This window comes from Trachinotus anak, unplaced genomic scaffold (assembly GCF_046630095.1).
Source record: "Trachinotus anak isolate AG129_WGS33_773 ecotype Australia unplaced genomic scaffold, CSIRO_AGI_Tana_v1 ptg000009l, whole genome shotgun sequence".
NCBI classification, from domain to species: Eukaryota; Metazoa; Chordata; class Actinopteri; order Carangiformes; family Carangidae; genus Trachinotus; species Trachinotus anak.
In genome coordinates, this window is record NW_027273860.1 from 8,123,912 (window position 1) to 8,147,999 (window position 24,088).

Sequence of the window (24,088 nt, forward strand, 5' to 3'; positions counted from 1 at the left end):
CATGTTTTTCTGTAAGGATTTATTGGTAGGAGTCCATAAAAAATGAACATTTCTCAGGCATTTCCACATTTCCACTTACACTTATCATGAGAACAACCTGTCAAGGACAAATCAAACAAGGGAAACTCTCATTTTGTTCAGAGAATCTTTTACGAAACACTTATGGAAGGTTGATATGCTACTGGATCAATTCTGTACAAAGAATTTTACAAAAAACAAAATAATGACTTTGAGAGGAGTTAAACAGCTATTTTTCACACTGTGGCAGCCGTGGTAAAGAGTGGACAATGTTCCTGCCAGATTGTTAATAGTCATTTTTCATGTATGATGCAGGAGTGAACAGAACATATTCATCTCTTTCTGTAATAAAACTCACTCACTATCTGTCTCTATTAAAAAGAATTCACTGAATAGCTTGCCCTTCGCTTATTCTCACGTGCTATACAGTATTAGTGCAGTAATTTTCATGCTTATCACAAACAAGACTGCCTTTGTAATTCTCCTTCCCTCTGAACCCTTTCAAACACAAGAACACTCTCTCAAAACATGCTGTAAAAAGTGGAAAAGTCCAATCATAGGAGATTAATTAAGGTTCTGAATGCTCACTGTACATCCATAGAGCCCACCCACAATAAATACAGCAATAGCAAAAGCTTAACAACTAAAAATGTACCTTGGACATCACAAAACACTGAAGTGAGGTCTCTGCAGGCTATGAAAGCAGGAGTTATGCTCTGCACTGCAGCTGATAGACAAGGGGAGATAGAGCACAGCACAGTGGGGGATGTTGGGCCTCTGATACATAGCAAAGATGAACTAATGCCACGTATGATTGATGGCGCTTCTGCCAACAAATATGTAGGTGTGTGTGTGCGTGTGTCTGAGTGTTGGCTGAGTGTTTAAAAAAAGGCACCAAGCCCACCGAATCGTGGGAAGAGTCGAGGAGCTCTTTTCTTTTTGGACTCTGCCTCCTTTAGCCACAGTTTCTTCCTCTTTGTGTCCATGTGTCCTACAAAATAGAAGAACAACCATTATTATTATTTTATATTGTTACATTATTATTATTATTATTTAAACATCATCATTATTATTAGCAATGAATTTAATTGATCAGTCGTTGCTGTCAGTTTCACTAAAGGTTTTACAGATTTCACTGTTTAGGTAGATTAGTGTTTTGAAACTGATTTTTTCCAGGCATTTTCTTTTGTTTTGTCTTGTTTGTTATTTGAGTGCACAAATTGCTGAATGTACTGAAAATAACTGAATGTATAGCATAAAATTCTCTGAGTTTGACACAAATGTTCTGTCTCGTATCTCTGAAAAAATAAAATAAAAAAAAACTACCTAAAAATCTATTTTAAAAAATAATTGCTATCCTAAATCCTGAAAGCATGTTCAAATAGCCCTGATTGTTCTGAATTATTCTGCAAATGTGCCATGTATCCATATTAATAAGTTGTTATTTCATTCATGGGTCAATCAGCCCATTCACAAGTTCTTGATGAATTTAAGAGCTAAAAAGTGTGATACAATGATGGCAACTTGTTCTTATAAATGATTTAGAAGATATCTATAAAGCATTTGTAAATGCTTCATTATCTATGAATAAAGGTTTGAGTTACAGCATGTAACCAGTGTAGAAAGAGTGCCTTGTTAGAGAGTGGTGCTAATTTTCCTCACATTTAAAATGTTTAGTTTCAGCCGGCAGCAGTACTTAAAAAACACACTCTCTGAGGACCCATGTTTGAGCAGTTTATGTCATTATCTCAGAGAGAGAATTAGGGCCTTTGTTTGCATCCCAGCAGGAACCATGCACAGTGAAGTTAAAGGTTGCCTCCTTAACTAACGAAGCTGCTATTATAAAACATTCAGCGACTGTGTGTTGCATGTATTGGCACAGCTTTTGTGCGCGACTTCCTGACCCTGTGAAGGAAAACAGAGGGTGACCTTTGACCCCTGGTCGTTACTGCGATGTAGAACAGAGCTGCCTAATGAACACCTCTATCCTCTGTGTTTACATCTGCCAATCAAACACGCCACTCTTCGTCATCGCCCTTTGTGCAGCCATCAGACACAAAGGCAGACAATTAGCTGCGCTTATTAAGACCCTGCTCTTTAAAGGAGAGCTCTGTGTGCTGGTAATTAATCAGCCCTGCACAGTGGTGATTGGGCGGACCTCTTGTTAGTCCCAGGCTCTGTAGGCCGTGCTCCTCCTCTTCCTCTGAGGGGTTTTGGGCGGAGTTTCTCAGGTAGCGCTGGTGCAGGCTGAGGCCAGGAAGTGTGTTCTGTCTGCGGCGACGAAACTCTTCCTCCAAGGGGTCTTCGGCTGCGATGTCTGTGGGTGTGAGCAGAGCAGAGTGGGAATGAATCACGACTAAACCCTGTCTTCCTGCTGTCTGGATGGATCGCCTGAGGTCTTAAAACCAATATTAAATCTTTATTTTTTCTATGTAGCATCTGTGAATTTCAGCCTGCTGACATGAGATGTGTGGCTCAGAAAAAGTAAGCTGAAAGGGAAACATATTACCTTGTGATGCCCTTGGCAGTGTGAATACAATCAGACGGGGGGGGGGGGGTATACACACATCTATTACAGCAAGTTGAGCAGAAGTGCAAAAAGGTATATTGATGTAACCAACATGAAACAACAAAGATGATATAAAACAAGAAGTTCAAAGACTCCCTAAGGCAAAAAAGACCCCTGCTTCCTATCAAACACCAACCATATATTTCATTCATATTTCATCTGCCTGACTTTATTGTGATTAGTCATGTAAATAAAATGAGATTTGGTTATTCTTTTCTCTAGGTAATTTACATTTATATTGAATTAGTGGCAGGCAGGGTATAGAGGGGGGTGGGGGGTGGAGGAGAGACTTATTATGCTGCGAGATTACAGGCAGATCTCATCGCCATTGTGTTGTGTAATTAAGGCAGTGGAGAGGAGAAGAAAGGAGGCCAGATGCTCGCCGTGCTGAACCTGGTCCCATTTAGAGGAGGATCTGCACCAGCATTTCAAAATCCCCTGCACGGTGCGTAATAGCCTGGCCTTAAACATATCACAAGTCATTACTGACATGGCAGCTTTGTCTGACATATTGGTGTGTAGCTGCAAGTGCCATCTAAACATAAACACAGTATTTTGAATCATTAATGTAAATCATGACTACACTGAAACAAAAGGCTTAATATATCTTTACTTTAGGTGACATAGATGTGCATTTCAGAGGGGGGTGGCTCTCTTTCGATTCTTTCAGGAGGAGCTCAAGGGTTTTGAGGAAATAGAGGATGGCTGCATGTGCTCAGGCTTTAACCAAGACAAAGACATCACTGGATTTCAATTCTCTTTCAATAGGCATCTTATTACTGCAGGTCGTCCATTTTGACCCAAGTCCAATTTCTTTGTCAGGAATGCTTTTCGAGCGTGTTGAGGTCAAAATTGGCCGAGTAATTTTCACTAGAGCATGATTTATTTTCTGGCTGAAAATGCTTAAATTTTCAGGTGGTTTATGTTATTTTAGCCACAGACTTGAATTTCTTTATTTCAAATTAGCTTTTTAAATCGAACACAGCTTTAAAAACAGAGAGGTGACCCTGCAATAAGAGAGACTAGCTCCCAGTGGACCAAAAGAAACAGGACAATTGGTGGCTTTACTCTCGTGGCTGCAGAGTCTCATTTTCAATCCAGCTTTTGGTAAAAAAAAAAAAAAAAACAAATCCCAAAGTGCATGTGTCTGGTGATCCTATCAGGTGAAGTTAGACGGCTGGATTAAGCCGAACATGTATGAGACTTGAAGGTTGTATACTTTGCTCCTTTACTCCAGAGAACTAACAATCCGCATCTATTATGGGACCAGTTACCTGGGTGATAAGAATGCTATCAAGTTGCATAATCCATCATCAGTTAATTAATTTCAACAAAAACAATATCAAAGAGCAGTGATGATAATGAGATCTTTTAATGCTCATAAAGGCGGCCTTTTATTTTCTGGATCAAGGACTTAATTTGAAAAGCAGAGTGAACACAGTTGAGTTCCTCAATGCTTTCATTTGTAGCTATTGTCTTGAGAGTGCCTGTCATTTGTCTGCAGGCTAAACAATGCAGTGTGTGTCTGTAAAGGCTGTTTGATGCACACTGTCTAGACTGAAATACAGCAACGTGTACACAGGCAAAAACACCCGGGTTAACACCCTAAACACACACAGGCACAAAATCAGTGTGATGGAGAAAAAAACAACTTTTCTGCAGCAGACTGGATCTTTAGTAGACAATTGAAGAAGCCTAAAATAAATCGCTGTTCAGGAGGAGGCTAACCCTACATGACAACTACAACTTGGACCAGATCATTTTCAACAGTCCACCCTCCCCTGGTTCAAGGCGCCTGATGTCATGCTGATGTGACTCTACTGCTGAGCACAGAGAGATACAGTCTGTGTCCTTGTTCAGACACGGCCAAAGAAACTGGCAGCTTATCTTTGCCATCGTTCATAAAGTGTCCAATGGCTCTGGGCCGAGCCGAGGTTTCATGCTAAGATGTCAAGCAGACGAGATGGAGAGGGGATTAAAACCGGACGCTGCTCTCTGCCAAGAGGAAGCCATATTTCATAACATGGCAAAACTCTGGAACAGGAAATCACACTATTATATGTCATGTTAGAATGGATGGATGCAGGAGGAGAGGCTGCAAGACTTTGTATCTAATATTTTTTATCAGAGGAAGCTCCTCTATATGGAGCCAATTTCATCAAATCATAACTAACGAAAAGTGTGCTGACACTTAAATGTGAACATTGATTGAATGCTTTACAGTTTGATTTGAGGAAATTCAAGTTTCTCACTAAAAACACCAACAGAAATCATGCATGTCACATGTTGCTTCATTTATTCCGGCCATGCTTCTGGGTTCTGATTCCTGCTGGACGCTGTAGTTTGTATACAAACAGTGGCATCTAGTGGCCACATGAGGGTAAAAGTTGTTTTTTTTTTTTCAGGCCAAATTTCAGAATTAATTCAGATCTAATTATTTTACTTTTCATCAGCTACTTATTTTACGTCATTTCTAAGGCTGTGCATGTCTGTTGGTTCCAAACCTAGGGGTAGGGGTCCCTACATGGAGTGAGACGATAAATATAATGGGCTATGAGACTATTGCCGTGGTAGGAAATTAGAAAAATCATCAAGCTTCTAAAAAGTGTTTTTAATCTGACTGAATGTGAAGTGAAACTTGGACTCCGCACTTATAGATGTGATTTATGAAGGGTGACAAGAAGAAACGGCTTCATCTGTTCAAAGCTGTTAAAGTAACCTCCCTCTCTCCCTGTGTTCTAGCACAGAGGTTTTCAAACTGTGAGGTGAGAGTTGAAGTGAGGCACGGACTCTGTGGGGTGGAAACAACAGTGTTCTGAAAAAAGTTGGTAACTGTGCTATAGTTTGGCCTTGCAAAGCAGCACGGTCAGGAGGTGCCACAGCGACTGTAATAAAAAGTTAAACTAAAGGATAGGTTAACAATTTTTCAAGTCTGTCTTTCAGGTGTCCACATTTACGCTGAAACAGGTTTTTGTTGTTGTAATCATTTCTCTGGTTCATACTGGCCATTAAAAGATCCCTCCCTAACCCGCTTCCAAAGTAAGAGAAGGGGGACAAAGTTTACCTGAAGCTAATGATGCATCAGTGTCCAATGTCAAGAGTATTTTAAGTTCCTTTTCAATGAGAAAACACTATATTTCTAAACACATGGGCGGAAATTCATACTTAAAACCCTGCAACTGTGGTAGATATCTCCCATCGCAACCTTTTCTTAATGACTGGTCTTAGGACTGACAGGAGTATAGATGGGCACAAGTTTTAGGGTGGAATTTCCACCTAATTATTTTATTATTATTATGATGCTCATCTAAACTTAACGCCCATTACATTGATGACAAAAGTTTAGGTTGTATTCAGTATCACAGAAATGTAGAAACAGTTGCCTGTGCGCACAGGAACAGCTAATCTGGCGAATTTTAGTGGTGTCAGTTTGCCAAAGTGTAAACAAATATAAGCAACAAAGGAAAAACCTGGGCTGAAAGTGAGACAAAGAATAATGAGTCACAAGTCCCATTAAAATAACTTAACCCCCTTCCCATGAAGAACCTCTCTGGAAAAGAATTACATGCTCATCCAGGAGAGGGAGCTATTGCACTATGAATAATAACTCCTGCTCCTGCTTGTACTCTCTGTATTTGTTTTCATTGTGATTATTAAGTCATGATTTTTACAGCCTCTGATTATATGTTAGATATAGATTTAAAAAAAAAAAAAAACAAGGAACATTAAACACATTAGTGTAGATCTGGAGAGATGATGAGGATCACATCATTTGTGATAAAATATTTCCTGCTTAATTTTCAGTGCTGGTGTAATATTGATAATATTGATGGTGTCATAATCCATATCTACAACATCTATCCTTAATGTACTGGGCACATTTAGGCACAAACACACACTCAGAGAGAGAGAGAGAGAGAGAGAGAGAGAGAGAGAGTACAGAATATGTAACAGAGATTGGTGCAAGGCTGCAGTGTCACCTAGCAACAGGACTGTGCAAGTGTAACCACCAATTCAATCAGCCTGGCTGAAAAAGAAGTTGAAGGACAAAACAAATACAAGCCCAATACTTGAAGACATGGCCTTCACTCCTGGTTGACTCCATCACCATGAGTGTAGAGGCTGCATAATTCTGTACATGTAGGATTAAATGTTAAGCCTTAACAGCTTGTCTCAACTGAAGGCCTCACCCTGCCCTTTTCTCTCTTCAGTTTCCCACTCCTAACTTGTCTCTCACAAAAATATGCGGTGGGTCTTGTGTAAATAAACTAGCCCCGAGCACATTCCTCAAGAAACACACACACTCTCTTCTCTCTGTGCACAGTGACCTTTGAGCCAACTGCAATCATTCGCACTACCCAATTTAGCTTTGAATCAGAGCCTATCATATGTTTGAGACAAACTCACAGCTTTAATAAATGTCTCCAAGCGAGACATTTTTTTATGCCATTTTGGATTTTCCCAACTAACACTAGACTTTTTGTTTAGTAGAGGATCTGAACAATATACTTTTGAGTCATTTGTTTGCCTCAATTTCTCTGCAGAGCTCAGGTTCTGCTCAGGGCGTATTCTTCAGAAGTACATTATCAGTAATTATACAAACCCATTAAATCATCCATATGGGAGGGGCTAGGAGAGAGAGAGATGAAGAAACAGGAGGAAGAGCAAATGAATCCTGGAGGTGGGTGTTGTTTCATGCTAACCTCGTTTGTAAGGGGAAAAGCATACCTACCGCAGAGAGAGAAAAAAAAACCTATGGGTTTGAAGATAGAGGCTTACCTTTGCTGAAAACTGTGATTTTTTTCCACATCAATTCTTAGATAAATGATGAATAGGATAATTTTAGTGTGGGAACACATTACCGGTGCACTGTATAATCAGTGACCAAGCCCTAACGTGAGTCACCTACAATAAAATTGAGGCATTAGTAGGTTAAAAAAAAAAAACTGCACATGGTGAGCTGTATGATGGGTGAGTGTACAAAAGAAGCAGCCACAGTGGTTTCCTTCATTGCGATTGTGTGAAGCAGTTTTAAAATGTGATCAGGCACAAGCACACACCTCATACCTCTGGGAGGAGTGAAACGATAAGAAGCCACTCAAGCCAAACGAAACACCACACAGACACCAGGTGACTGTGGCAGCATTTCCACAACGTCAAACTCAACTTTATTAACCAAATGTGAATTCTTTATTTTGGTTTTCCTTTTCTTTGTACAAAGAATGAAAAGTCCCCTGTCTGTCCAGTAACAGTGTAAAGTGTTGTGTGGTTCATGGTTTGCTGAGACAGTTACAGTGAAACTACAAAGCAGCCTCCTGGAATCAGCACTCATGCAAAAACAAATAAACTGTGGTATTCTCAAATACACAAACAAATGTAAAAGTTAGAAAAATGCACATTCTTATAATTAATTTATTAATAATCTATGTCATTCATATTACACACGCATGGACATGGTAATAGCTAACATGTTAGCAAGGTGAAGTTCAAGTTAAAGACACTAAGGGCAAGTGGTTAAGCTTTTGTCATTCACTTGTTAAATTGGTCAAATGAAGAGCAAAAATGACATGCGGAAGTCCAAAGGTACAGCATCTTGTTTTCCTGCTACAACAAGAAAGACAATATCCACCTCAAAGGAAAAAAAAAAAAAATTATATATATATATATATATATTTATAGCACATACCCAGCTTTGTGCATATGGCAGAAGGAAAAGTACAATTCAATAACCGTAGTAAACAAAAACACAAAACCCAGCAAGATGGTCCCCCCATAATCATGGAATAAATACAAATATACAAATACTGTGAACATCTCTCTTGCCGCCCTCTCTGCTAAGCTAAAATGAGAAAACTGTTCTTTGGGAATGTGAAGCAGGAGGACAGAGAGAGGAGAGACCAACCACCAGTCACAAGCATTGTCACTGGGCGAGTTTTTTCCAGGTGTGAAAACTGTGTCTTGATCAAATCTTGTGGGGAGATAATTACTTGTTATCCAGTCTTAGGAGCTGCTCCTTACCATTAACTGTTAGAGATTTTAACTGACCATCTTCCTCAACTTCCACCCGCTCTTGGCCGTTCTCCACAATCCTATAACAAAACAGGAAAAAAAAGCATTTAGAGACCAAGGAGTCAGGCTAATACAGAGGTCTGGTGAGTTAGAAATTTAGGTACCGTTTTGTAGTAATTTTTCTGCCGTTGATGAACTTGGTGGAGGTCGACACAGATCTGAAATTACCCATGCCCCCTCCACCGCCACCAAAAGATGAGGAAGAGAAAGAGGTGATACCACCTACACCCATGTCTCCAAATGAGCTAAAACCTGTGTAAGAGCAAAAAACTTATTTAAATCTTTAGCATCATAAATTCTTAATGAATCCAGCATCTGCTGAATATTGAGATATTTGTCAGAATAAACGCACCTGAATCGAACCCTGAGAAACCAGGCCCGAATGCTGGGAAGCCCCCAAAACCAAAGAGCGAACCACCCATCCTGTTCCGGCTTGCACCCCTCTGGCGACTGCGACTACCCCCGAAGAAATCATCGAAAGGGTCGTCAGCTGTGAAGGGAATCATAGAGCATGATTTGGTGATTTTGTGATTTTTTCAAAAAAACTTTAAACCTATGTTACATTTTTATTGACAAGCCTTAAACATAAGACTGATGTATTATCGCTTTGAAGTTGCTATGGTGAGCTTGTTAGCAACCCGTTGCCTATTTACAAATCCAGCAGATAGGGAGCAACAGTAACATTCATGTCTCTGGTCAGTTGATGAATTGTACTCGAATAGTCTTTCTTTTTGGTTTCCCTTTAGCTGTTAATGGAATGGAAATATTTGTCACTCGTTATGTTCACCAGCTAGTTCCTAACTGTGTCTGCTGCTGGGCCCTAGGTACAGTGGGTAGATTTGAGAACTGTTTGCTAAAAATAGCTGCCTGTTGTGATCAAAACAAGGTTTTTGATCACAATTTACAATAGAGCGCTAATCTATTTTTAGCGTTGAGAGTGAACTGAAACAGTAAAGTTGCAGGCCAGAAAACCAAAACAATGAGCTGAAAGACACTTAAACACCATAGACCTGAGGAGAACTGCAGAGTGGGGTGATAATTCTCTGTGAAGTTTGTCACAACAAGTGACCACCTTCACATTAAGCAGTCATTTGATCAATTGTTTAAAAAATGACTGATTATAGGAGCTTTAAGACTGATGCCAGATTTCAAAAGATGTAATCACCTGTTATAACAAAAGCTGTGGTGGATATTAGAGCATCAGTTTGTCATTTTTTTTGGAACAATCTTGACCCTAAACCGTCAAAGTTCCCACCACTAATTCTCATCCTAAAGCCCTGTGGACATGCTACTAATTGCGCGCTGCCAATCTGGGTCAGCCCAGCAGGATAAGGCTGGATCACTGGCACCATTTGCTGAAAGAAGACTCTTCCTTCAACCTTGAATGTACCGAGGCAGCAACAAGAAAGCTTTGCTTGTTCTCTCTGACAGAAAGCTTAAAATAAAAGTATCTCCTGACCACTGTCGTAACTGCATTACTGACTATTTACCTAGAAGAACACATTTGAGGAGACAGCTGAGCTCTTACAAAGCTGTCAGTAAGACAGCAGACCTCAGAGGAAGAAAGAGAGGAATGACAGCGCTGAGAAATGCTGTTTAAACATTTGAATTCTGCCTTCATTCTTGTGGACATGATCAGTGTACACAAAGAGATAGCTCTGAAGAAAAGAGAGCACATTCTCAAAAAAAAAAGCAAAGCACTCTTTTTCTTATGTACTCCTGACACTGTGCAGTCTAAATCCTAAACTTTAAAAGACCTGTCAAGCATAAAGAATGAGATTAAATCAGTGAAGAATGTGCCACGCCTGTACAGCACTGCACAGAGCGTCATAGCACAGGATTCATTAAGATGACTGTCAGTGGGTTTTCAGATAGTATATGTACACCATAATGTACAAAAGCTGAGTGCAGGGGGACACTGTAGAGATATTATGTCAGATTTCTGCAGAACATCTACAAAAAGTATGGAAAAGGGAGTCTGCTGATATCTGCTTCTTGTCCACTTCTTCCCATGTTCATTTTAGAATGAGTGAGCGCTGCTCTTGGCAGACAACTAGGCCCTCATCATCTTGTGAATCTGTATTTGTTTCAACAGCACCCCACCCCCCACCCCCCTCCCCCACCAGTCTGCTGGATGCTATAGGTGGGTGAGTGACTGATCCACAGGACCAGCTGCTGCTGCTGGACAGTCAGGACTGGAGGCTGGATGGAATTGTAACAACATATCTGATCTCTGTGTGTGTGTGTGTGTGTGTGTGTGTGTGTGTGTGTGTGCGTGTGTGTGTGTGTGTGTGTGTGTGTGTCTGCCATCTTAAGTCAAGGAAACCAAAATGGTTCTTTAAGGAAACACACTTAATATAGAATTGAAATAAACTTAGTAAGATGGACACAGTCCTGTTGCCTACCAATCAAGCATGATAAAGCTTGTCCCCAGGGAAAATAGAACTTGAACTTTACTCTTCTGTGCAACGGTGTAGACAGCTTTATGGCTTTTTTTTAACAGTCCATGTTTACTGAAAAGAGTAAACAGCAACAGCTGTGCTCCACCACTTCATCCTATCCATGTTAATAAATACAGTAATAACACCTCAATGTCATAAAAGCAGTTTATAAAAACAGTCTGATATAAAAGATGATGCCTGCGTTCTCAACTTTCTCTACATTTGTAAGTGTGTCTAATAACTCAGGATACTGGTAACGGTTTTTCCAACGAGTCTGTTGCACAGCTATACTTGAGAGCTTGAATCCTATCATGTTTTACATGTGCTCTCACACACAGCACGCACACACACACACACACACACACTTGGCATTATTACATCTGCTTTTGTTTTAATACGGAAGCTATTTTTGAAAGCATTCCAGTTGAGTGATGTAGACGCTCAAATTCATCCTCTGCCTGCGTCTGAACTCCATATTTAGAGCTACACGGGGTGAACTACACATGCCTTCCAATCAGCCTTCTGCTGAACCCAGACAACCCAGGACAGGCGCTAAAACTCCTATTACTACAGTATACTTAATACAACCATTGACACTTCTGAGACAATCAGCTGTTCGGCACTACAAGATGATGCCATTACAGCAAATGAGAAACCAATAGTGTGATACATTAGGCAGCGGTACAAAGGTTCTCTCTGACAAATCTTATCAAGGGTTATTTTACAACCATAAAGCTGCTGTAATTCTGTACGTCTGGGGAAAATGCAGAGAGAAATAAAAATGACAAGGTACATTCAGCCTATAGAGAAAACTTCACAGACTAAGATGTAACATTTCTTTGTGAGAAACTATGGTTAAAATGGTTGAATCAACATATTGAACAACTGAACCATAACTACCTATAAGGTACACTAAGCTATCATTATTGTTCTTTTCCCTTTTTTTGCTTCATCTTTTTATATAATGGACTGACACATCAGGTTGAGTGCCTTTCAGTGACTGAAAAAAACATTCTGTAATTATGCAGCTGCTTTTGAACTGATTGTACGGATGATATGAATAAAGAGCATTTTTTAAAAGCTGGAATAAATTAAGATGCTAAATCCTGGTTAATAGTTGAAGGATTCATAATGAAGTTGAGGTTGACATCCAGCAGAGATACTCAGTATTTTCCAACGTGTGACATTTAGTGGCAGTTGACCCCCTGAGGTGAGCAGTGCTTAGTGTATTGGAGATGCACATTACAGCACTGCAGGGGATTTGCACCAGGCTTTGCAGAAGGTTTCCTGGGTACTAATGCTCCATCTTCTACATTTCTACCCAGCAGGAGCTGCTAGCTTCTAGCTAACAGACCAACTAATTAGGAAATTGAAATACCAGTGTATTACATATAAAACTAAGGCCTACAGGATGTGCTCCATCTCTCTCTGTCTCTCTCGGGCATTTCCAGGCCATCCATGTATATTTTTGACCAGATAAAATTATCAAGTTAATAATAGCCATCACATACGCCCCACTCTTATGACACTATTCAGTCCCTCTCTCTTCCTACTCTGGGAAAAAAGAAATCCCATCACTGCCTGCCTGCCAGAAATGAAGTGGACTTACCAAACAAGTCTACAAATGGATCTCTGCCACCAAAGAATTCCCTGAAAACGTCCTCAGGATTACGGAATGTGAAGCTGCTGCCACCAAAGTGATCGTAATGGCCTCCTGTAAAACATGAAACAACAATAAAGATCATAAACGATAGATTAAAGGCAGGATTACACACACTGCTATCATTACAGGTCATAAAAAAACAGCAATGCAACACCAGGCTGTTTGTACTAAATTTAAATAAATAGATGATCACATATTGGTGCCTAAATTACTTTCAGAACCTGCTAGTAAAAAACAGCTCATCTAAAATCACAGCTTATTTTTCATTCTTGTCATATTTTGCTGTCTCCTTATTGGCATCAACTGCTGAAATCTTATCAGTCATTGGCATAGACATAAATATTATGTTATTCTGAAAGTTATCTCCTTACCTCCTCCTCCTCCTCCTCCTGAAAGGCCTTCTTTGCCATATCGGTCATAAATATTCCTCTTGCTTTCTGTGGTGGGAAGAGTAGGACTTCAGATAAGATTGAGAGATACATAAAACTGACCAGTTTCTCCTTAATCATTCCTCCACTATTGTATTATAAACCTCAGTTAGGGTCACAAGGTGTCTTCACCCTGCAAATGAAGTGTTAACATCAACCTAACGGTCCCTTTTAATTTCTATTTTCACTGACAAATTATAGAAGGCACTAAATAACTTTGGGAGACTGCAGTGTACTACTGAAAAGCGTGTTTCTGACTTATGCATAAGTAAAAAGGTGTCTTACTCAAAAGTCAAACCTAAAAATTTAGTTATACAGGAAGAAAATGTTAAGATTTTATTCACACTTTCACATTCCACAAGATTTTATTAAGCAAAATGCAAGACACAGAAAGAATGATAAAAAATGAAAATTGTTTAGAAATAGCCTTGAAATTCAACAAAATTTGATTTGTAACTTTTGTAATTTAGTAATTTATATAACCTCCAACCAAATCCAGCTAATACAAAAGCCACATTATTTTTTAATTTTGCCTTCAAACTTAATTCCCCACTCAAAATAAATATCTCAATATTTTTTTCTATTACATTCAACAGATACATAATTATATCATTAATGTAATTTATCTAATTTATCAGCTTGACTGTGAGCATTTCAAACTGTACAAAACTGCTGTTCAGCTGTAAAAAGGCATTAACCATCAACACTTGACACACATTTACATACTAAACTGATAATCATCTAGGACATCAGACGACAAAGAAGAAGTAAAAATAAACCCACTACACTGGAGGTTTGTACGGTAACCAAAAAGACGTACACATTCAAGCATAAACAAGCCTGACACTGTGCAGTCTAAATCCTAATAATACCTGCATCTTGTGACTGGGTCTGTGCTATATAACTGCAACTAATAAAATGTTACAGGCCTCTGCTGTGCTCTCAAACTTGCCAGACACACTCCTGTCATATTTAAGCCACTGTGCTCATCCACTCAAGAAACAGAAATATGACATAACGAAAAGTTAACCTGTTGTTTTACAAATTTGATGCATGTATAAGTTATCAGCAGGGACAACAATCAAAAAATGTCCATTGTATTGAAAACTTTGTCTTTCTTCTTACTTATTCAGTGTAAATTGATGGGCAAAAATGTTCGACTGATGTTTGGACAAAACTAACAATCTGAAGATGTGAATCTTGGCTCTGGAAAATGGTGATGAGCATCTTGTTTACCAAACAGTTCATCAAGAAAATAATCCTCAGATTAAAATCTCTACCCCTATATTTAGATAATGGAAGTGCAGTTTCATCTTTCCTTAACAGCAGAGATGACAACAGACAAACATAAGCTTCCATATTTAAGGTGCCAAAGACAAGATGTGCCTTTAAAATTCAATCATTCAAACAGAGCACTTAAGAGAATCAGTTGTCACATTAATATATGCAGTGCTCAACATGACTATATAACATGACTCCTCTCTCTCTGCAGAAAAACCTTACCATCTGAGAGCACTTCATATGCCTCTGACAGCTCTTTGAACCTTTTCTCTGCTTCCTCCTTGTTGTCTGGGTTCTTGTCTGGATGCCACTTCAGTGCCAATTTTCTGTAACTGGAGCATAAATACCAAACGGTATAAATACAAGCAGACATACAATACAGAGACAAGCAATGTATGCTGTATAGATATGCCAAGGACAGTTAGGTCTTAATACAGAGATACAAAGTGTCTGCATCTGTGAATACTAAACATCCCCCATCACAAACAGATATGCACATGCACATCTTTTTTTTAGTGTGGCAAAAATGACTACACCAAACACATGGATAGCCACCACTGCTCCACACATGCATACACACACACACACACACACACTCACACGCTGTTCTTCTCCCCACCCAAGCAGAAATAACAAAGACAGCCTGAACTCTATTGACGTGCAATGTAGGCCTTGCACAGCAGCTTACGCTGCATCAGCTGTTTGTTTCTAAGCCCAGCAGCAGCACCGGCAGCAGACGCACAGATTCTGTGGATGAGACTAGGGACTGAAAGTCCACCAGCTAAAAAGGCTACACAATCCAGGGATTGACTCCGTTATGGATTTACGGTGAATAGTCTTTGTATTCGATGTCTTTGTTGTAATCTGTGACATTATCTGGTCTAAAGCCTGGTCAATGGTCAACCAGACAGACTAAGTTGAACAATGTGGCATAGCTGATAATTGTACAACGTATCAGTTTTTGTGGTCTTTGAAGCCTGAAGCCTGAAGCCTGTATTAAAGAGTGAGGGCAGGCACGGCTTTAAGCTAAACGTGCACATGCTCATGACTGATACAAGATTTTTGAATATTAATAATGATGTTTGAGAAAATGAGGAAAAAAGCAAATAATATAACAGCCAATATTCATTTTCTTGACATAAATTATAACAAAGAACATTTTGCAGTTGAAAAATAAACTTGTTACAATTCTTTGGTGGAGAAACTATTACACATCAAAACAGTGAACCTGTTTACCTTTTCTGTACTTTAATTTCTTGTCATTTATCAGCTGACATATATGTCATTACAATCTACAATGAGCCAATCTCAGCTTGGCCAGTATAGCAGCCTGGCAGATCAGTCAGGCTCTAATGTTCACCGTCTTAATTTAGCGAGGCTTGCATGCTAACATTTGCTAGATTTGTAAAAGTTAAGGGATCACCAAAGCTATTACAATTTATGAATGTTTGCACAAGGCAACCCATGCAGTAGTTGCAGATATATTTCTTTCTGGAACAAAGAGGTGGACCGACCGAAACACAGACATTACTATCCTTAGGGCTTAACTGCTAATATGGCTAATAATTCAATCAGAGATCAAGAAGAGAGAGCTGGGGTGTCAGGGCGGAGATAAGACTGATTAATCGGTCATAGTCAAGATAACACTTGACTTTGGCAGCAAAGCAACTGTGCATAGAGATAGCAGCCTCTTAGCATGTGCTACCTTTCTTCTTTCTATGCTGGATTCTTGGAAAATGAAATACTCTGACATTGGTTGATTGAATCAGCAGCAATCAGTAATAATCAATGGTTTTTACCTCTCTCACATGCTTTTACTTTATTTAGTGATTTTCTGCATTACCCAAAATAACTTTTAATGTCCTCAGGAGCTGATGCCTAATTTCAAACAGGCAATGCTGTCCTTAACATTCAAACAGACACCTCTATTCATGAGAAACTCTTCTCTCGTCCAAAATAAACAAAATGTGTTAATGAGAAACCTGTGAGGAAATGTAATTAACTGAAACTGGCCTGTTCGATGGTTCGACTGTGAGTGGTGGGTGAGTGTAGGAGGAAGGTATTTGACAGCAGCAAGGTTACAGGAAGAAGAGTGGAAACTTTCTGCATTGCAGTCTCTCTGCTCTCTTTCTGCTTGTGTCAGTTTGTACAGCCAGAGGTGGATATAATTAACCTATTACACCAACATTCAACAACAACACCGGGGGAAAATGGGGCAGAAAACACTTACGCTTTTTTGATGTCCTCTTGTGTTGCATTTCTCTGGACTCCTAATATCTGGTAGTATTCCACCATGGCTCTGTCTGTGTGTGTTTGTCGGTGCTGTCTCGTGTGAGGGTCCTCTAAGTTGCCTCTGTGGAAAGAAAGTTAAGTTCTGTTAAGACATGTTTGCCTGGAGAGATAAAGCCCAACAAACTTCGACTGAGCGTAACCATGTGTGACAGGGACGATATCTCCCTTCCACACCAGAGGGCTAAATTTGTAAAGGGGAAGGAGAGGGCAATGGCATTAAACAGGGTGGCAATACTCAACAATGTAATCAACTTAACTGAAATAGAGATGCGGGGGGTAGGACAGCTAAGCTAATACAAGCCAAGCAAAATTACATAATAAGTGGGTGATCATCCCTCACCCTGAGGCTGAAAGAGAGAAAATGTGAATCATATTATGCTTTTGAATTTTGAATATAGCTATAAAGGCCATGAAGTATTTTTTAAATGATCTAATACTGAGGTTATGAAGCCCAGACTCTCGAAACAAGACAGAACAAGTCTGATGAAAAAATGTCAGAAGATATTCAAGTAGTTTGTTTTTAACCCCAGATATTTCCGATAGGCTACTACACACAGATAATAACCTTCACCAATATATTATCACACAAAATCATCTGCTCAAAACCTCTCCTGAACACTGTACCTAACTGGCTTGGTGTATAATAAAAACAGATGCTGACATATTGAGTCTTGATCTGGTGGCAGATACGAGGAAATATCAAACAACTAAAAGCTTTATTGGATTTAGAGGTTCACAGCCTCACAATATCATGTATATATTTAAGACCTTTTTACAAGTTTATTGTTTTAAAATCAGTCAGCTGGAAAAATCTGCCAGAGGCAGCATTTTCAAGCAGGCAAAACCAACTCCCACTCCTGATCAGATATGCCAGAGACAGTTGTCGCATTTTGTGGAGATAATAGCACCTTATTTTTTTAATATTAGATTACTGTTTCAATATCTTTTTTAAGCCATAAAATCTGTACCTCTATGACAGAATGTAGGATATGTTAGGAGATAAACCCATGCAGATTCTCTGTTCAGACCAAATCTGAAAAATCACACCTAAAGTTGCCATACTAAAATAGCTCCTGAATTCCCTTCCACACATTGACCTTAAATAATCAAATACCTCTTTAAGTATTTGTCTATCTTAGACTGACAAAAATCATACATCAGACTGCACAAGGCCAAATAAAACAATGAAGAAAATGCCAAGACAACCCAGAACCGAGCATTAATTATCAAGAAATATCTTCGCTATCATATGAAAAATGATAAACAAACCAGTGAGGCCTACTTACACTGGGAGTCCACTGTGTCCTGTTTGTTTGCTATTTTTAACCTGTGGCCTTTGCAGTTAGATTGTGTTTGTGTGTGTTATGAGCATGTGGGGGGTTGGGGGTGTTTGGCACATTGCAATGCCAGTAAATGACTCCTGGTTGGGACATGGCACAGACTTCATTATCCCCTCCCTCTTTCTGTGTTCAAGTCCCCATTTTACTGATTTGAAATCTGTTATAACGTCCATCTGCCTCTCCATATATCCTCATATAAACCTCAATCTAAATATAAAGAGGTATAACCCATTTTCCTCACATTTTTTCTAAAAACCAGTCTAATATCCTGACTCATCATATTAAATGTGTCGTCTTTTATCCCCCTCACTTCAGCCATTACTGATCCACTCGCCTGTCACCAGTTCCCTGCAGCAGTTGGAATTTAATGGACACTAGTGCCTGTTAGAGATGTGGTGACTCCCGGTTCTGTGCAGTGTGTGCGTGTATGTGTGTGTATCCATGCGTGTATGTGCAGATTTATGCCTTGAGGTAGCATTACACAGCACAGCTAACCCACATCTGATGGATTCCTGCTCTGCTCAGTGTGAACCATGCCACAGAGCGAGGAACAGATGTGGGTCAGTCAATCGCACAATGCCTCAGTGAACCAGAGGTGATGGCTATGCTTGTTGTCTGCTCACAAAAAGAATTTTACTGAAATTAGCACTGGAAGAAGTCGCTTTAAAAGCTGTTATTAAATATAGTTAACAAAGACATAGGCAGTAAAAGAAAAACAGTGTCCCTTTTAATATTATTTGATCAATGGATTTTTGCTGTGCAGCAATCCCTGACTAGTCTTTAGCTCAATGACCTCATACATTTTTTAGCAAATTGACTGTGGGAATGTCTGTTCCCATAAACATCTGGGTATTTATTGGTTTTCCCAAGTCTATTGTTAAGAGGAAGTTAATTATTCATTTATTAAAGTCGTGGCTTGTTGTGACTTAAGAGCTGGTGATTTAAGAGCTAGCAGGTCAAGATTTTCTGTCTTTCTTTGTCTAATAAGATAATAATTTGAATACACCTTTAAAGTTTGAACTGTTGGACAGGCATAACAAGTAATTTGAATATGTGACCTTGGATCAGCAATTATTCTTACCTCAGCAAAATTATTAACTGATAAATTGAGAATATAAATCAGAAACTGATGTTGCAGACCTAGTATATAAATATGTCTTTTCGGGAGGGAAATGAAATCATTAAACTAAAAACCACTTAGGAGCAGTATGAGAGCAGTGTGTCAGAGCTGATACACAAAGCAATTCTCTAAATTTGCTGGTTGATCTTGAGTCTGACCCTGACCCCGACATATGGACACAATGTCACACCCAATGAATGCGAACGCATGTTATTAGCAGCCAAAATGAAACCTCTCCACAGGGCAGATGGCCTTATTCTACAGTAAGTGATGAGGTGAAGATCTCGGTGATGAGCTGCTTCTTTGTCTGTGTTTTACAGGAGCGAAGCTGCAGTAGTTTGGATTCTTGGCAAGGATCTCAACCCCAACACCTAATCCTCTGACAGGCGTACTGAGCATGACTGACTGCAAGGATACCTCAAGACAGCAATTTTTGTAGAGACCACATTTCCAAGCTATCTTTGAAATGAGGGATTTCCCAGGAGCAACATGATATGACTACAAAATCAATGGCTAGATGAAGGAGGGAATATTAAATGATTTAAAAAGAAGGCTGCCCAAGGGAAAGGTTACGAGTGATTGTAAACGCCGTGCTCATGGGTTCAGGTGCCTGCATTTAGAGGTGAAGCTAGTTAACAGAAATCAACAGCAAAGGTCTGATCTCAGCGCTCAGATTTTTTAATGAGGAACCGAGTCAACACAGGATTTTGGAGCAAACGCTTCCCGACAAGTTGAGCAGTAGGAGATTAAAACAACATCTGTTCAATATGTTTTCAGCTGTGCTGCAATGGTGTGCCAAATGAGATTTCTCTTGAAGGGGTAATATTGTGTAACAGTAGATACATGAGTCTAAAAGTCAAATTCTTGTACTGGTGAATCACATGAAACACGGCTAAAGCCAAGAACACAAAGATGTTAGGCTATTATTTATAGTTCCTACTAATTCATTTTGACTGTCATTTGAAATTTTATGTGTTATCTGGGACACACATTTTACCTACAGTAATTAATTTGGTCATTTTTTTGGTGTATGAATAATAAATAATCATTTGGGTAAATTCCATTAAAGTGCATCAATACATGTCCTGACTTCAGGCTCAAAGAACAGGTTAGAACAAGCTTTCACCCACATTGAAATCACATTAGACCAAAGGATCTATCGTAATGTGAAAACACTTCATTCGGATGAGAGTACCAGGGCAGTATATTTTACAGTCAAAAAGATGTTAAAGATTTCAGCAACATTTAACAAAAATGTTACAGTAAAAGTTGGACAGAAAAATTTACTGGAAATCAAATGATTATAAATAATCATCAAAATAATAAATAATAACTTTGGATTAAAATGCAAACACATCAGAAATACTTAAAAAAATTCAAAGAGAAAAATTTATATTTTTCTATTTTCATATCTGTCTACATACAGTATATAAATAACTATAAAAATACTGATGTATTTGTGCTAAGTCAGATCAGCCTGCTGATATTTTATTTATAGGTCACTATGAAAAAATAATTTAAGGAAGGATGTGATACACATTAGTTTCCATAATGCAGAGGTATTCAGCAGCTATAATACATCTAAATAGTTAATTCTGATGCTGGATTATTGTAGGTTAAGTACGCACTGAGTGGCTATCTTACTGAAGAGAAAAATAGACAAATATTTATTCAAAAACTGGATCAGACTTGGTTTTACTGTAAACTCTGTGTAATAGGACACAGATCAGGACGGGAGGTCGACAGTGTGACTGGAATTTCCCCAACATTGATGCTTGTTGAAACTACATACTTACTGTAACCAATGTTATGCTCACATATTGGGCTCATAAAGATACATCTGTCTTGTAAAAGCTTCAACAATTTCCACTCGCACACAACTCCCAAGTTAATTACCCGGAGAGCAGCTCTAGGTTTTATCTGTTGATTAAAATCTCTGATTAGACTTCAGTTTTTCTGTTTCTGTGTCTCTCTTTGACGGCAAGGTGCTCCCAAAAAACAAGTGGTGATTGTCCACATTTGAAAATCAGATCCCTTTTGTTTAAGGCACAATTTTCCCCTACAGACTACTTTTTTTTACAATAATTACCTGCCAACCCAGCCTCATCCTGTTACAAACCGAACACTAAGTACACAGTCGCCCCCACCGTGACTGCAATCAAAAAATGTAGCTGGAGTGTGTCTGTCAGTGTCAAAGAACATTCAAACACCACTACAGATCTGACATTAACAAGACAAGAGCACTGGACAAAACAGGCTCTGAGCAGCTAGAAACCAACACCAAACACAAATCACAGCTGACAGAGCAGAGACACAGATGACAGCTAAACACAACACGATAATAAGCGTGTACCTTACCTGAAATGATTCATAGCAACAAGTGAAGTGTTTGTGCTTTAAACACTACAGACCGTGCGCATGATCGTCAGCTCATTTTAGTTTTTTCTGGAATTTTTTCTTCACTTTCTACTGGTGGAAACACATTTTAAAAGGCCATCTTCCAAAGAAGATCTCATTTACTGTAAACAGCAGTGATTACTTTCTTCCTGGACAGGGAAACCATTCACAAAATTAAACGGGTGGGATATAAAATCCAGGGGGACATTTGTTAAAACTGATCTGCCTCTCTTAAACAACCTTTTTACGGAAATTGGTAAAACTGCCTCAGAAGTCTGTACATGTACAGGCTATATTAAAAAGATTTAATGACTTAAAGGAACATAATATGTAGAGCTGACTATGGCACAAGGAATATATTGTCTATATAGGTAATGCTACGTACAATAGTTAAACAGGATTTACAAAATTTGCTGGAATTCATCAGCCAACACATGGAAACAGGTGTTTATATGTGTTTATATGTGAAGAAGGAGTGCTTTAAAGACCATACCCAGTAAATAAAACAATTATGTCATTAGCTTTTAATGCCATTGCTCTGATAAGAGAACAAAGAAAGCTCATAATACCGATGGTACTGGTATTTCAGAACCAAACTACAATCCATCAAACTGTCCAAACATTTGATCTCTAAATGTTTCCAACAATCAAACTACTGTGTCAAAACAATCAAACATTCCCAATAACAATACATGTGCTAGTTGGCACTCTAATTTAGTCTGATTTACGCAGACCTCATGCAGACAGGATTATCACAATTCAAAGCCGAGTAATTTATTTAACCAAAGTGGCCAAACTGGTTAGCTTTGAAGGCCAAGAGAGTGAAAATGAAAGCCAAATCTTCATATGGTATTTAACATGAGTTGGACTGGCAATACTGCCCTGACATTTCCTTTAGTAAATGGCAGTAAATGCATTTATTGGGGTAAATGTTAAATAGACAAGTAGTAAACACTAACCAATTAAACATTCATTTATTAAATAAGAATAACTAACTACTATTAACTCACTATTTTCAGTATCAAATAATCTGTAGATTACTTTGGCAATTAACCATTTATTGTTTAGTGTGATAAAAATTTTAAAAAAGCAGTGAAAAACTGTTGACGACTAATTTTGTCAATAAACTAATTGTAAATTTGTGTTGTTTGCTGCTCCTGAACCAGTAAATGAGGCAATATATTCTGTGTTTTATTACACAAGCAAAAATAACAAGTGCTGAATTTTAATCCTTGATGTTCACGGCCTCTATTAACCACAGTTAATGAAAGCAAAGTCTGGTCTAACCTGAGGAAAGTGTAGAGTTTTTAACAGAAACTTCCAGAAAGTCTGAAAGCCGAATGAACTTTTTTTTTTTTTTTTTTTTTTCAAGATGTATTGACACACAGCATGAGGATATTAATAAAATAGCAATACGGTTATATAACAAGTGAAAAGACCTCTAAAAATAGTGATGTCGTAACTTCAATATTGGACTGGTATTCTCGTGTTGCCAGACCTTCAATGTTTGGACCGGTGACAGAAACATATAGCTACAAAAACAGTGATGTTAGGCTATAAGTTTTACCCACTAGGAGGTTGAGAAATATTCTCACAACCTGCCATAAACCGCGCAGTGTTTCAGATGGTCTGAAGCCAACATTTATGCTAGCTGTAGCTAAACTATCATTATTTGGGCTGGAAGAGCGACGGCCAGGCGAAAGCACGAAGCCAAACACATGATCTGAAACGATTCGGGCTAGCTTGACTCCGAGACACAACTGAAGTCTACATCTGTGGTAAAATAACAACAACAGTATTTTCATGTCGGACACCGGGCGACAGTGTGGGAGACATCAGGTAGCGACACCACAGCATCCCCGCAAGCACTCGAGTCAATGCGACGGTAAACGCACTTCCAGCAAACTGAACCCTTTATCGATTACATACAACACTTGTATTTATGCTACCTCAGGTACTGCTCACCTGTGTAAAGGAAATGTCCGCTCCAAGGGCCCTCCTGTGGTCGCCGTGCCCCGGTTGCCTTCGCCTGAGTGCGGAAGCCGGACGTTAACTGCAGTTGGCGGTGGCGGTGTAGCCGCTGGTATCACCCAGCACACCGTGGTGCCGCTGCTGCCTTCAGGTGCTGTAGGACATCAGACATATGGATACAGTCAAAGGATAAGCCTGGTGTTCTTTTGTTTATTTTTCCAATGTCCAGAAATCCCACGAAAAGACCAACAGTAAACTGATCCTGATTTAATCCTGGCCGGCTTCAATGAACATGAAATTCACAGAATTGAATTTTAGATAATTCAATTACAATTACAAATTAGCGTTAAATAATGTAAATAAGACGAGGTAAAACCATCAAGTTAAAAAAAAATTACTGCTATAAGCCTAGTGTTATGGCACCTGGTCGTGAAGATGAAATTTAGGGGCCCCAGATCAGAGAAGTTCTTTGTGCTTGTGTCAATGCACATATTAAGCC

At 39.0% G+C, this 24,088-nt stretch overlaps 1 protein-coding gene across 3 annotated transcripts; it reads right to left on the reverse strand.

The window, feature by feature from the left end:
- Positions 1 to 23,740, reverse strand: dnajb6b (DnaJ heat shock protein family (Hsp40) member B6b). Of its 3 annotated transcripts, none has more exons than XM_071485000.1 (10): positions 23,584 to 23,726; positions 16,700 to 16,822; positions 14,692 to 14,801; positions 13,132 to 13,197; positions 12,707 to 12,808; positions 9,009 to 9,146; positions 8,761 to 8,908; positions 8,606 to 8,676; positions 2,177 to 2,335; positions 1 to 1,009 (listed from the first exon to the last, which is right to left on the reverse strand). In XM_071485000.1, exons 2-10 carry the CDS (start codon positions 16,762 to 16,764, stop codon positions 900 to 902), a joined length of 969 nt encoding a protein of 322 aa, XP_071341101.1. In that variant the 5' UTR covers positions 16,765 to 16,822; positions 23,584 to 23,726; the 3' UTR covers positions 1 to 899. The 3 variants fall into 3 exon arrangements, with proteins under 3 accessions (XP_071341101.1, XP_071341103.1, XP_071341102.1); XM_071485002.1 differs by having other exon boundaries at positions 748 to 1,009; positions 12,707 to 12,811; positions 23,584 to 23,740; XM_071485001.1 differs by lacking the exons at positions 1 to 1,009; positions 2,177 to 2,335 and having other exon boundaries at positions 8,564 to 8,676.
- Positions 23,741 to 24,088: the final 348 nt, after the last annotated feature.

Bases quoted from the DNA above. Each gene is read 5' to 3' on its own strand.
- dnajb6b (XM_071485002.1), bottom strand. From the start codon at position 16,764: ATGGTGGAATACTACCAGATATTAGGAGTCCAGAGAAATGCAACACAA. The intron at 14,802-16,699 runs GTAAGTGTTTTC...TTTATGCTCCAG, and splicing joins CAAGAGGACATCAAAAAAGC to TTACAGAAAATTGGCACTGA. The intron at 2,336-8,605 runs GTAAGGAGCAGC...TCACACCCACAG, and splicing joins AAAATCTCTAACAGTTAATG to ACATCGCAGCCGAAGACCCC.